We start from the raw sequence: 15584 nt of genomic DNA on the forward strand, positions 1-15584 counted from the left end.
TTATCTGCCCAGTGTATACTAACATGCAGAACTCTCCCCATCCTGAAAACTGTTTGGTTCTGTTTATACTCTTTGCTGTCCTTTCTCTCTTTATAGATAGACATCCAGAAAAACCATTTGTGTCAACTCCATTTCTTTCCATTTCTTCAAGACTCATCCATACTTTTTACCTCATTTGCGGTACTGAAACTACAGTCTTTTTGGGCTAATAAGCTCTAATTGCCAGATCTATGTCCTTTTTCATTCTTCTTTGTGAGTGCTGTATCATTTAGTACCTATGAATACTGTCTTCTATTTTTATATTATCCTTATTTTGATCTGTGACTTTATGCTACCCTGATGATTATCCTAACTTTTCAGATAACTTGAATTTCCTTTGTTGCCTCTTTGGTCTTTGGACTACTTCTTAGTTTATAAGAATTTTAGGATTTTATCTGGCCCTCTTTTCAGCTTGCAACTCCTTGCCAGTGAAGTCACCTTCTTTTATTACTTCATTTGTTGTCCCCATGTATGAATCATGTCCAGATTTATATCTCAAAGTCTTCATCATTCTCACAAGCTTTAGTCCTATATACCTAACAGGCAGTTTGGCACATTTTAAAAATACCGTATCATCATCTTCTGATAAATATTTTTCTTTCCCAGTTCCTTTGCTTTTGACAGTGGTATACTGACTGAAAATCCTAAAGCCTCTCTGTTCCTTACTTCTCGACCCCTAATAACAAGTAACCAGGTCCCTTTGATTAAATTTGGTGATTCTCTGTCAAAATTTCTGGCCTTTATTCTTTCTATTCCAACCACTATAATCCATCTCTTTATTGCCTTAAACTACTTAAATTCATTCCTTTGCTTCAGTGTCTCTTGTCCTGTTAACTTTGTCCACTATTTTCAGGTTAATCTGGTTAGATGTGGAAAGATAAAAGATGACTGAGATTTAAAATTTTTTTTAGATTTAAAAAATCTAGTTGAGGGACGCCTGGGTGGCTCAGACGGTTAAGCATCGGCCTTCAGCTTAGGATTGGGTCCTGCATCAGGCTTCTTGCTCGGCAGGGAGCCTGCTTCTCCCTCTGCCTGCCGCTCCCCATGCTTGTGTGCTCTCTCTCTCTCTAATAAATAAACTCTTTAAAAAAAATTAAAAAAAATAAAAAATCTAGTTGACTAAGAAGAATGGTAATAACCATAAACAGAAGTAAGAAAGACTGGACCAGAAGCTTTTGGAGGCCAGATGTTGCAATTGAGTTTAGAGCTTACCTGGTCTCATATCCAGTCAAGGGCCACATGACAGACTTGCTGAGCTTGGTCCATCCTAACTGCCTGTTAGGTATATAGGACTAAGGTTCATAGAGTTGTAGGGTGGTGATAGACTATCCTAATGAAATTGTTTGGACTGCTGTTAGAAATGAACTGGAACTTGGGAGAAAAGTTATGATTTGGGAAGTGGCTGCAAAATACCTTTTGAACATTTTTCAGGGAAGTTGATAAAATCTCTTATAGGGAAACAGCTTAACTTGATGATTTTGATGTGAAAATACAGAGAATAGATTTAATACAAGTACTATTGAATTGTTTAGTAGGCTTGAAATTTGTGCGCTGAACTAGAATTCTTCTTATAAACTAACCCATATTTTGTGCATTTCCTGAATGGAGTGGAATCATATAAGAAAGCATTCTACCTTAATTATATGTAATAATGAGCCAAGGAGTAAGATGGACTATCTACCATATGCCATTTCAGAAGTGTAAGCTATTTGTAAAGTTTTAATTAACCATAATTAATAAGAGTCAGGAAAGATTTGAGATCTCTTTGATATCACAGTGACACCAGTATCTGGAATTTCATCTTCTCTTATTTTAACAGACTTAATGTAGGTCATTTCTTAGCTGTGGAATATTTTACTTGAAATTATTTCAGGCATTTTGAAAGTTACTTATAAAGTTACGAGGACCTCAGTAGTATAATCTATCTTTTGTTTCATTTTTAGAGTGTTCAACCAGATTCTTCTTCTCCCAGACATGTAAGTCACTCTGATATGCCTGTAACTTATAATTCCCTAACATTCATCAAAACCTTCTTTTGGTCATATGTCAGATTGAATTAAGATTTATGTTATTGTTTTCTCATCTAAGTTTTGACGCTCTACTAGAAAGATGATTTATTAGCATGAAATAAAATGATATAATTGTGGACTCTAAATCTCAGTTGAAAATGAGCATAATTCATTTTTTGACAGCCTGTTTCAGGAGGAGGTTATCAAGTAGACATAGTTCATATAAACTCATAGTTACTTAATAACTTGTATTTAATAAAGTTTGAAGAATAAATCATGAATAAGTACTGAAAAATAGAATTTTGAAGTAGGGGGAACTGTACATTATTTTGCTTAGGTAATCATTAAGAGCAAGAATAAAGAAGTAATAAATTGATCTGGTGTTTAGACCTGTGGACCCTAAGGAGATTAAAAACCTTATTATTCACTTTGTGACTTTGGAAGAGTATTAGCTGCTAAACAGTATTTTTGTGAAGTATGGTCCAATTTTAGAACCCACCATAGAGTATTTAATAGAAAAACCAAAGGGTGGGGCGCCTGGGTGGCTCAGTCGGTTAAGTGTCTGCCTTCGGCTTGGGTCATGATCTCAGGGTCCTGGGATCGAGCCCTGCATCGGGCTCCCTGCTCAGCGGGGAGCCCGCTTCTCCCTCTCCTCCTCGCATGTGCTGTCACTCTCTCTGTCTCTCTCAAATAAATAATTAAAATCTTAAAAAAAAAAAAAAGACCAAAGGGCATTCTCTTTAAAATAGTTCAAAAACAGACTCTAAGAACAGTTTGTGATGATGCCTTCTTTCTTGAATACAATTATTATTTTTACGCATACACTGGAATACTTAATAGTGAGTGTAGATGAGCAAAACAGAACAAGGAAGCAAATTATTTTCTTTCAACTGATTGTTTAATATTTTGTAAGAATGCTTTTGAAGTGTATGATAGATGGGAGCATTGCTTTTAACTTCAAATTTTGACATAATTTGAAATTTAGGGAAAAGTTGCAAGGCTTGTGCAAAGAATTCTTGATGCCATTCACCGGCTCCCTGTGCGAACATATGCCATATTTGCTTATTCCCTTTCTGGTTTTTCTCCACCACCCTGTCCCGCTCCTTCCAGCCTACACACACTTCCCTGAGAGTGGATTGTAGACACAGTGCCCCTGTACCTCTAAAGATTCCCATGTATTTTCCTAGAAACAAAGGTATTCCTTTACATGATTAATTTCAATATAATTATTAAAATCAGGACACTGAACATTGCTGAACATTGTAATCTACAGATCTTACTCAGGCATTTCCTGTTGACTCAGTTGGCAGAGAAAATCCCTGATTATGTGTTTGTTGTTTTTAGCCTCTAATCTAGAGCAGTTCTTCCGTATATATTTGTCTTTCACGATATTGACCCTTTTGGTAGGTACATGCCATTTATTTTGTAGACCATCCCTTAATTTGAGTTTGTCTGATGTTTCTTCTTGATTAGATACAGGACATGCTTTTTTGGAAGGAAAATTATGAAAGTGATGTGTTGTTCTCAGCGTGTCATTTCAGGAAGCACATGATGTTGATTTATCCTTTTACTGGTGATGTTAACTTTCATCTTTTGGCTAAGGGTAGTCTCTGCAAGGTTTTTCAAACTCCTCAGTATTAACAGTTGGGGCTGGATAATTCTTTGTTGAGAATCCATGGGAGGGAGCGGTGCTGTCCTGTACATTTTTGGATGTTTAGCATTACCTCTGACCTCTACCCACTAGATGTCAGTAGCACACTCCCCAATTGTGACAACCAGAATGTCTTCAGACATTGCCAAATATCCTCTAGGGGGCAAAATTACCTCCCCTCCCTTGAGAACCACTAATTATTGTAATGTTACTGTTTTTCTTCTTAGAGTTAATAAGTGTTGCATAGGGAAATAGTTGGGGATTTCATATATGTCCCTTTGCCCCAAAAACTTCCACCTACTACTTGTTTTCAGTAAAAATCTATTGATATTTCTTGCCTGAATCAGTTATGATTCGATGGTTGCCAAATAGTAATTTTCTAATTCCATCATTCCTTCCAATTTATTAGTTGACTTTTTACTGTAAGGAAGAACTTTTCCTTCTGTGTTTACTTATTTGTATTGGTTTGGATTCATATTTTATTCAGTGGACTATAACATTACTAACATTTATTTGGATGCACAAATTATCCTGATTTGGCCATTGGGAGCCCACCAAGCTGCCCTCTCTGTCCTTTTGACATATCCTTATCAGTCTTTAAGTACTTCCTTCCTTTTCACAATAATATGTTCCAGGCTCATCTATATATACTTTCCCTACCCTAGCCCAAAACCAGCCTTTTCTCTGTGAAGGCCTGGGTTTTTTAAGTCAGTAGTGTTATTTATAAACTAAGATCTTGATGCTAGTAATCTTTATTACTAGAATGTCATTATTTCTAGGTCCTCTCAGTGGTTAAAGCTAGGAAATATATTTATGTATATACGTATGTGCATGTATACATGTATACACACATCTTATATCGATTTATATGTGTATTAAAAATAAGTTCGTATTGATACCTCTAATATTTCAGTCCAGTATCACAGGGTTCATTCTATTCTTCTTCCTTCTCATATTTGTAATTTCTTTCTGCCACAGTCAGAAACTTGGCTTCCTATGGATACATTTTGAATCCTTAGAATATAAGCTATCAAAGATCTCAATAGCTAGTTGTGAGTCTTAAAATCAACTAACTTTTTTTTTAATATCATTTTTCAGGGCCATAATCGTATCATTGCCTACAGTAGACCAGTTTATTTCTGTTTATGTTGTGGTCTTATTTGGCTCTTGGATTATGGTAGCAGAAACCTTACTACAACCAAGTTCAAATTATATGGAATAACTTTCACTAATCCACTGGTGTTTATATCAGCCAGGGATTTAGTTATAGGTGAGTGATCTTTAAAGTATTTCAGATCTTAACATTAATTTATTTGTACACAAATAGTTCCCTGATAAATAGATCAATTATATAGTTAAAAAATGGTTTTAATAGGCTTACTTTGCTGTTTATTGTAATCCTCTCGGTGAGGAACAAAACTATAGGGCTATTATGAATGAAACAAGTTAATGATGAATACATATAACAGAATTCTTCTGTCTTGAAACAGATGCGATGGAAGTTTTCCTTTGGATTCTGTATCTCAGATAACTATTATATAAAATGGTTGAAATAATTTTAAAAGCCGTTCTTTATCGTTGAAAAAATTATTTAATACCCAAGCAGTTACATGGAAATAATTTAAAATGATTTTTTTAATTGCGTAGTAGTTTATATTCATTTTGGATTTTTTTTTATCATTTATGATCTTAAAATGAACAAAAGGATGGATGTTGTATAAATGTTTTTAATATGCTTTTCTTTTCTTCTGTAGTGTTTACACTCTGTTTCCCAATAGTATTTTTCATTGGTCTCCTGCCTCAGGTGAATACATTTGTAATGTACCTTTGTGAGCAATTGGATATTCATATCTTCGGTGGTAATGGTGAGTAGTTCCTTTTAAAAATGACAGATTATAGTATTTTACAGATCATTAGGTAATGAAGTAACATTAAAATACCTTTCCAGTTTTCATTTTAGAATTGCAATTAGAAAAAGGAAATTATTTAATAATTAAAGACTGAGCAGGAATTACTTTGTAGATAGAAAGAAGTAATCAAGTCTGCCACTTTATTGAAAGATCCAGGAATAATGGAGTTACTTTATAAGAAATGATGAAGTACTATTGTCTAAAACTGAAAGTTGTAGTGAGTTTAGATGGAATTTATATAGACTTATGAAATATTTATAAAAGGTTATCTGTCCCAAATAGATTGACCCCTGATACATGACATTATATTTGAATTTTGAACTAGTATATGTTTTTGGTATATCTCTGAATATGGTTTCAGATCTTTGTTATTTCTTTAGAATGGAAACACCAAAACCAAATGCTTTTAGTAAAAGCATTTTCCTAGATAAGATTTTTAGAAGTATCTCTCTGTTTGGAGTAGAATATGTGGATATGAATTGATATACTTAGAAATTTATTCCCCTCTCACATGTATATTTTACTTTGAAAATGAGAAAGATCATACCAGAATTACTCTGAAATAGATAATGGTTTGCAGAACTTGAAATTAATTTTATGGATAGACACTGTGGTTAAAATACATTGTTGTTTAATTTAACCATTTAAAATTTTACTTGAAAGTTGAGTGTATAACTAGAGAAAAAACATAAAAGGAAAAGAAATTACTATAACTTTTGTGGTCCATTTCTCTTCATACTTCACATTTGTAGTCCACATCTTCCAAGCATATGCATTGAAATCATCTCTGTTGATAAAATGTTGTTATTGTGGCTTAAATTTTAAATAGAAACTAATCTCTTCCTTTGTTGCTGCTATGAATCTAGGGCATTTTTAATGTTTTGAAAAATTTTTGAAGGGGTGTGAATGAAGACTAGGCTGGTCTTCAGCATAGCTTAGTGGGTAGAAGACTGTTTCAGTATTTAGGGTCTGGAGGGTGCTTAGGGTAGGTAATTTATAATAGTGGGCTTCATCATATTGTTACAAACTTGTGCAAGGTGTTAGTTTTTTAATATCTCCTAAAGAAGATTTTTTCCAGTAGGTTTTTTTTTTCATGGTTATCATATAAAATTACCATGAACAAAGTCTGTTACTCATATTTTTAAAAAATAAAGGAGAGCTATCTTAGCCATTCCCTGTCCTTATTATTAGTAATCCCATTGAATCTATTTTTTTCCACTTGTAAGAATAGAATTTTTAAGATTTTTTTTTACCTTTTATTGAAGTATAGTTCTTTGATGTTGACGTACAATATTATATTAGTTTCAGGTATATGACATAGTAATTTAATAATTTTATACATTAAAAAATGCTTGCCCCTGTAAATGTAGTTATCATCTGTCACTCTACAAAGTTATTATGATATTATTGACTGTATTCCCTATGCTATACTTTTCATTCTGTGATTCATTTATTTTATAACTGGAAGTTTGTCTCTTTATCCCTTTCACCTATTTTGCCCAGCCCCCCGGTTTGGCAACCACCAGTTTGTTATATGTTCGTGAGTCTGTTTCTGTTTTTTTGTTTGTTTGTTTTGTTTTTTAGATTCTACATGTGAGTGAAATCATATGGTATTTGTCTTTTTTTGCCTGACCTATTTCACTTAGGATAATGCCCTGTAGGTCCATCCATGCTGTTGCAGCAAATGGCAATATTTCATTCTTGTTTGTGGCTGAGTCTGTTGATGGACACTTACCTTGCTTCCATATCTTGGCCATTGTAAATAATGCTGCAATAAACATAGGAGTGAATGTATCTTTTCTAGTTAGTGTTTTCGTTATTTTTGGGAAAATACCCAGAAATGGAATTAACTGGATCATCTGGTAGTTCCATTTTTAATTTTTTGAAGAACTTCCATACTGTTTTCTTTAGAGGGTGCACCAGTACATTCCCATCAACAGTTGCATGAGTGTTCCCTTTTCTCCACATCTCGCCAACACTTGTTATTTCTTGTCTTTTTCATGCTTGCCACTATGGTATAAGCTGATACCTGACTGTGGTTTTGATTTGCATTGATGATCAGTGATGTTGAATGTCTTTTCATGTGTCTGTTGGCCATCTATATATCTTTAGAAAAATGTTTGGGTCTTCTGTACATTTTAATCTGATTACTTACGGTTTTTGCCCAAGTTGAGTTGTGTGAGTTCTTTATATATTTTGGATATTAACCCTTTATCAGATATATCATTTGCAGATACCTTCTTCCATTCAATAGGTTGCCTTTTTGTTTTGTTCTTAGTTTTTTGCATGCTGCAAAAGCTTTTTTAGTTTGATGCAGTCCCAGTTGTTTATTTTGCTTTTGTTTCCCTTTGCTTGAGGAGACAGATCCAGGAAAATATGGCTAAAGCCGATGTCTACGAGATTACTATGTTTTCTTTTAGAAGTTTTATGGTTCATATCTTACATGTAGGTCTTTAATCCATTTTATTTTTGTCTGTGGTGTAAGAAAGTGGTGCGGTTTCATTCTTTTGTATGTAGCTGTCCTTTTTCCCGAAACCACTTACTGAAGAGGTGGATCTATCTTTTGTTTTTGTTAGTTATTAATTAGTCAGATCTGTACTTTTTTGTGAGAATTAATTGACACATGGTAATATAAATTTACTTCCTTGGGTAATACAAGTTCTGTTTACAGAGACTAGTATCTTTTTGTGAATACTTAATACATTGCCAGTTCTTTTAAGCCTCTGCAAGCTTCATTTTCCCATACTTTTGTAAATAATAAGATACATTCTTGAAGCATAATGTAGGTACAACTTTTTCTGCCATGTATAAATGTTCATTACTTATAAGGTGAATATATTTTGTCTTGTATCAAAAGTTGTGGATAGTAAACCTTTGTCATTTCAAAATCTTTTCAAAGGATAGGATGATGTAACTGAATTTGACATAACTGCATTTTTAAAAGTCAAATGAGTAGATATTTCATTGTAGTCAATATTATAACATTTTAAATACTTTTAAGATTTTTTCCATAAATGTCTATAAAATATTAAAATTTTTCCCCTTTCCTGTCTAGCCACTACAAGCTTGCTTGCAGCACTTTACAGTTTTATCTGTAGCATTGTGGCAGTAGCCTTACTATATGGATTGTGTTATGGCGCTTTAAAGGTGAGCAATACATTATGGTATGATTTTGTCTTTAAGGCTATTTTTTTTTTTTTTTAAGATTTTATTTATTTGAGAGACAGAGTGAGAGAGAGAGATAGAGATAGAGAACAAGCAGGGAGGGAGGGAGAGGGAGAAGCAGGCTCCCCACTGAGCAGGGAGTCTGACATGGCGCTCAATCCCAGGATCATGACCTGAGCTGAAGGCAAACGCTCAACCGACTGAGCCACCCAGGAGCCCCTAAGTCTATTTTTCTATATGAAGATTGTTTTAAATTGACTAATCATGATTTAAGCCCCCATCCCTCCATTCTCCTTGCAGCCACTTTAGCATTAATTTCCATGATCTTCGTATATTGAATATTATTCTCATTCTCATTTACTTTGAACTTAAAAGCAATCTCATGATTAACCATTATTAAAAAGTAAATCCTTTTCCATGTAGTAATCGTAGGTTAATATTAGAAACATTATTAAAACTGGGTTGGTCTGGGGTAGAGGTGGGTATGGTAATAACAGAATATGAAATTAATTTTAGATTTTTACTTAAGAATATATATATATAACTACTATTCACATCAAGATTTCTTAAAACTTGTGAGTACAAGTGCAAGGACTGCAATTTAAGATACATTCTAGAGAAAATAATTCATCATCATTATTGGCCTGGAAGAATCTGGATGAGCCTTAATTAGCTCCATTTTAAAAAGATTGCCACCAAGTTGTAAACATAGAAATTTTAAATTTCATGTAAACAACTCTCAACCCCTATTATTATTATTACTATTATTATTGTCATCATCATCATTAATGCAAGACAGTCAGAGAATGATAGGGTTGAAAGGACTAAGAAAAGTGACTCATAGCATCCTTTTTCGCATCATTTATTCAGTAGCATTTAGGGAGTGTTGGCTGTGTGCTCAGGACTGTGCGAAACACCATTTCCTGCTTTTAAATTGCTTGTCTCTTAGCTGTGATTAGTAAGTCAACCAACACTTTCAGTAGAGGTTGATGAAGGCTGTGAAAATGGAGTGGTACAGGTATATAAGTTGTCACCTTATTTAGCCAAAAGGGATTAAAGATAATTTTCCAAGAGGGGTAGCTTTTTAACCAATATTTGACAGACAACTAGAAATCACCTAGTTGAAACATGGGATGAAGAGCCATGGAGTTGTCAAGATAGTGTGATATGTACAGGAAACAGCAAATAATTTGGAATTGCTGGAGGTTTGGGTGCATGAGGAAAGATACCTTCAATAAGGCTGGAAAGATAAGCAGTGGCTGGATTATGAAATATCTTACCCTGAATGTATTGGGTGGAGATGGAAGACCATCATAATTTTTTTTTTTTTAACAGACCATCAGAATACTTGAGGTAAGGTAAAGAAATGATCAGTGTTGTGTTTCAGAAAGATTACTTGGTCTCTGGTGTGAAAGGAGATTGAAATATAAGCAGGAGGGATCAGCAGTGGGGTGAGTTGTATTGCAATCTTAAAATTATGAGGGACCTAGCTAAAATTGGATTCAGTGAATATATTTGAGGACTCTGTGGATAAAGAGAGAAAAGCCAGAAGAGGGTCCAGCATGACTTCTGGGTAGCTGCCTTGAACAGCTGGTTAAATAGTGATACTAGTGCCTAAGATTGGAAATCTTTGAGTTTAGCGAGGAAGGTGGTTGTTTACAGATGGACACATTCATTTGATGACATTCATGGGGTATCCAGAGAAGCATAGTAGGTAGTTATATGTAGAGAGTTTTGAGGTAATGATTAAAAGATTTAGGATTCATCAACTAAATGAAAGTAAGTAAAAGACTGCTAACCTGGACTGACAAGAGGAAATGGATACAGATAGAACCCTGGGAAATGCAAGTATTTAAGTGATGGATAGAACAGAGTCCCCCAAAGGAAACTTCAGAGTCAGGATTGTCTGAAAAAAAACTTTTTACTGAATTTGGCAGTTAACAGATTATTGGAGACTTCAACAAAACAGCTTCTTTGGTGTTTTGGCTGAGGAAGCTAGATTATTATAAGGTTGGGTTTGAATAAATATTAAGGAAATATAAGACACGCTTTCTAAACGTACATAATGGGGGTTTTCAGGTTTTTATTTTTTAAAAAGATTTGAGACTTGCTTGCATTTAAAAGAGGAGGGGGAAACCCAGTAGAGAGAGAAATACTTGATGGAGCTAAACCCAGGAGGGAATTGGAGGCAAGGAGATGGAAGCTTCTCCTAGGTCCACTACCTGCCTACCACCCTGGCGTACAGGAGCCATGTTTCGAAAGTGAGAGGTTATTTGGCAGTTGAAATAGAAGTTAACAGTGCAGTAAGTTTTCTAGCCCAGTGTACAAACAGCTGTTTATAATTATCTACTAGAAGAACAGCAGTTATAAAACTGCCAAATGGAACCTTGTATCCTAAGCAGGCAGGAAGATAAACTATTTTCCTTTTTTGTTGGTTATGGTGGTTTCATTACACTATTTTAGTTTTAGATGTCACCCATTACAGTAAATCTGCACATTTAGAACAGATTTTTGTGTGCTAATGTGGAATGATTTTCAAGACAAACCATTTGTTTTTTTTCAAGATTTATTGAAGTATTATCAACAAAGTTATAAGATATTAAAAATGTATGTGATGATTTGATACACTGTGAAAGGACTCCCCTCATCAAGTTAATACATTTATCACCTCACATATTTTTTTGTTTTGTTTTGGTGAGAGTGCTTAAGTTCTTCTCTTTTAGCAAATTTTAGTTATACGATACAGTGTCATCAACCAGAATCATTATGCTATCCATTAGATCCTTAGACCTTATTCATCTTATAAAAAATTTAAGTTTATTTAAATTTTTAATTGAGGTATAATTGACATCTATCATTATATTAGTGTCAGATGTACAACATAATTTGATATTTGTATCTATTGTGAAGTGATCACAATAAGTCGAATTAACATTGTTCAACACACAGTTAAAAAGTTTTTTGTGTGTGTATCCTGATGAGAACTTTTAAGAACTTTCTCCTAGCAACTTTCAAATATGCAATGCTGGCTTATTAAATACAGTTGCCATTTTCACCTTCACTCATTTCTCACCCCCCACCCTACCTAGACCGTTATTGAAAGTTTGTACTCTTTTACCAACCTTTCCCTATTTCTCCCACTTCCCTGTTCTTGGCAGCCACTTTTCTGTTTCTATGAATTTGACTTTTTTTTTTTTTTTTTAAAGATTTTATTTATTTATTTGAGACAGAGAGAATGAGAGAGAGAGAGAGAGAGCACATGAGAAGGGGGAGGGTCAGAGGGAGAAGCAGACACCCTGCCGAGCAGGGAGCCCGATGCGGGACTCGATCCAGGGACTCCAGGATCATGACCTGAGCCGAAGGCAGTCGCCCAACCAACTGAGCCACCCAGGCGCCCCTCAACTTTTTCTTTAAAAAAAGGTTTTCGTATATATGATACCATGCATTATTTGTCTTTTCTCTGTCTGGCTTATTTCAATTAGCATAGTGCCATCCATTTCATCCATGTTGTTACAAATGACAAGATTTCCTTCCTTTTTATTTAAGACACACACACGAAAATGTGATATATATATATATATCACATCCACAAAGGAATATTACTCAACCTTAAAACCTTTTTAAGGTATCTTAAATAAAATTGTATCTTAATAAAAAGGAAGGTAATACCCTCAAAAATGGATGTTCCTTTGTGCTGTTGGTTTTTTTTTTTTTTTTAAATATATCCAGTGGCTTGTATATACATAGAATAATGATGGAAGAATATACAAGAAATTGATAACCGTAGTTACTTTTGGGCAGTTAGATGCATTGGGAGACATTATTGCATACCTTTAGGAATTTTTTTTTAAATCTATTCACTAATATAGACTTTTGCATTTATTATTTATTGATTTCTGCTTTCCTTGTGTTTACTCTTTCATTTTTCCTTGAACTTTTTGGCTCAAAAGCTAAGTTTTTTTTTTTTCTAATACAACTTTACTTCATTCTAGCAATGTGTGTATACTTTCTAGGTGTTTTCATATTTTTAAGAGATTCCTAGAATTTGGGCCATTACAGAGTAAAGAGAAAGTGTTCAAACCCACTACAGTGGGTAGAACAAACCCATCTTTTAATCTTTTGTAGTAGGTCAACTTCCCTTTTGTTTTCATAGTTACTGAATTTTCTCCCACTTCTGAATCAGAGTTCATTGAAAACTCAGAGGTGGTTGGGTTTGTTTTGCTTTTTGTTTTTTTAGTTAAGTGATTCAGTAAAGGTTGTAGTTACTATCTATTTAAATATTCATGAATTATATTAAATGTTGATTATTATAAATTCCTAGTAACTAAGTGATTTTGAGATCAATGTACGTATGTTTTTCCTTTGAGAACAATAAAAAGTAGTGTCAAGCATTTGTCAGATAAAGGCAGGAATCTTTCGTTTTCTCCAAACACTTGTTTTAATTGAAGAAAAATTTACATAGAGTGATATCCATGTGTCTTAATTACACAATTTGATAAGTTTTAGCAAATCCATATATCTGGGTAATACATACCCTTCTCAAGATACAGTTCCATCACCCCACGAAATTTCCCTTGTGTTCCTTTTTCTATGCCCCCTGCCCCAACCACTTTTACTATAGATTTGGGGTTCTTGAACTTCATATAAATGGAATCATACCTCTTTTGTAGCTGATGTATTTTGTTCAATATAACGTTTTGATATTCATTCACATTATGTGTTCCTTTTTATTGCAGGAAAATATCCCATTTAGTTTTAAATTGTCCCTATTCCCATTGTATGCATATGTCAACTTCTCTGCTGCCTTAGAGGTGAAGATCTGAGTTGTTTAGAGTTTAGGAATGTTTTCTTTTAAGACTTTATTTATTTATTTATTTGACAGAAAGCGAGCACAAGCGAGGGGAGGGTCAGAGGGAGCTAGAGAAGCAGACTCTACACTGAGCGGGAAGCCCGATGTGGGGCTCGATTCCAGGACCTTGGGATTATGACCCGAGCCGAAGGCACAGTCTTAACAGACTGAACCACCTAGACGCCCCTAGAGTTTAGGAATAGTATGAATAAAGCTTCGATGAACACACATATGTTTTAATTTTTCTTGGGTAAATCCCTAGAAATGGAATTGCTAGTTTTCTGAAGCGGGACATCTTTTTATTAGTTTTAATGTTTACTAAAGTTGTGCATGTGTATCTTTCAAAGAATCAGATATTTCTACAAGACTTATCACCAGGAACAACCATCCCCTACCTCTTTATCCCTTCCTTAGAGTTACCACTTTCAATTCTTTGAGTTGATTCTTTTTTTTTTTTAGAGTTGTTTTGTAAATTTTATTATGTTAATCACCATGCAGTACATCATTAGTTTTTGACGTAGTGTTCCATGATTCATTGTTTGCATATAACACCCAGTGCTCCATTCAGTACGTGCCCTCTTTGAGTTGATTCTTTTGGTATTTGCCTCCCAGTGTCTTAAGTAACTAACTTACACTTCTTATATTTTGTCAAGTTTTATTTTTTTATTTTTTTATTTTTTTAAAGATTTTATTTATTTATTTGAGAGAGAATGAGAGATAGAGAGCACGAGAGGGAAGAGGGTCAGAGGGAGAAGCAGACTCCCCGCTGAGCAGGGAGCCCAATGTGGGACTCGATCCCGGGACTCCAGGATCATGACCTGAGCCGAAGGCAGTCGCTTAACCAACTGAGCCACCCAGGCGCCCAATATTTTGTCAAGTTTTATGCATTACCCATGGACTGTGCTTTATGGAAGTTGTAGCCTTAACTTTTTGTCACCTCTCACTGCACATCTCAACCACATGTGGTCTTCCTTGTCTCTCTCATATACCTGATATGTTTCCTTTTATTATCACTGTGCAAATGCTATTCCAACATACATTTTGTTTTCTCTTTATGTATTTCTCTCTCTCTCATTCTCAAATTCCTATATTGTTTAACTTCCTTCTCAGTAAATCCAGACATCGGGAGCTTCAGTTCCTGGCTCCACCACTTAACTGAACAAATTACTTGAACCCTTTGCGCCTGAGTTTTCTCATCTATAAACTGGGAAGCAATAGTATATATCTCCAAGGATGATCATAAGAATTGTTTAGGGTGGGAGGGATGGGGTGGCTGGGTGATAGACATTGGGGAGGGTATGTGCTGTGGTGAGCGCTGTGAATTGTGCAAGACTGTTGAATCACAGATCTGTACCTCTGAAACAAATAATGCAATATATGTTAAGAAAAAAAGGAGGGGGAGATGAACCATGAGAGACGATGGACTCTGAAAAACAAACTGAGGGTTCTAGAGGGGAGGGGGGTGGGGGGATGGGTTAGCCTGGTGATGGGTATTAAAGAGGGCACACTCTGCATGGAGCCCTGGGTGTTATGCACAAATAATGAATCATGGAACAATACATCAAAAACTAATAATGTATGGTGATTAACAACAATAAAAAATTTAAAAAATAAAGTGAAAAAAAGAATTGTTTAGGAAATACTTAGCAAAGATCTAAGAATGGGGCTTGACACCTAATGGTCAATATGAGGATAATGATATTTTGATGTAGCCATCACAAAAAGGTCTGTATGTTGTGATGTGTAACAATTTTCAAAACTTTATTATTTAAAAAAAAAAAAACAAGTTGTATAATAAGCTACTATTTGGATTCCCCTTCTTGAATCCCAGAGAAAGAAGAAGGGATAGAATGCTGTTTACTCAGTGGCCATACATAAGAACTATTAACTATTCTTTTATCAGTATTATCTACTCTTTACCAAGTACCATGCTATTAGACTCCAGAAATATTGCAGTGAGC

The 15584-nt window shown here is 34.6% G+C and overlaps 1 protein-coding gene across 6 annotated transcripts in view; it reads left to right on the plus strand.

Moving 5' to 3' along the window:
- Window positions 1–15584, plus strand: part of PCNX1 (pecanex 1) — a 151553-nt gene that overhangs the window by 96016 nt on the left and 39953 nt on the right. For all 6 annotated transcript variants that reach the window (XM_073895437.1, XM_025869773.2, XM_025869774.2 and 3 more), the window contains 4 exons: window positions 1983–2015; window positions 4798–4969; window positions 5454–5564; window positions 8665–8756. In XM_073895437.1, the coding sequence (XP_073751538.1) occupies window positions 1983–2015; window positions 4798–4969; window positions 5454–5564; window positions 8665–8756 (408 nt within the window). The remainder of the gene's footprint in view (window positions 1–1982; window positions 2016–4797; window positions 4970–5453; window positions 5565–8664; window positions 8757–15584) is intronic.

Source organism: Callorhinus ursinus, unplaced genomic scaffold, assembly GCF_003265705.2.
Source record: "Callorhinus ursinus isolate GAN/ISIS: 27379988/994484 unplaced genomic scaffold, GSC_fseal_2.0 scaffold8, whole genome shotgun sequence".
NCBI lineage: Eukaryota > Metazoa > Chordata > Mammalia > Carnivora > Otariidae > Callorhinus > Callorhinus ursinus.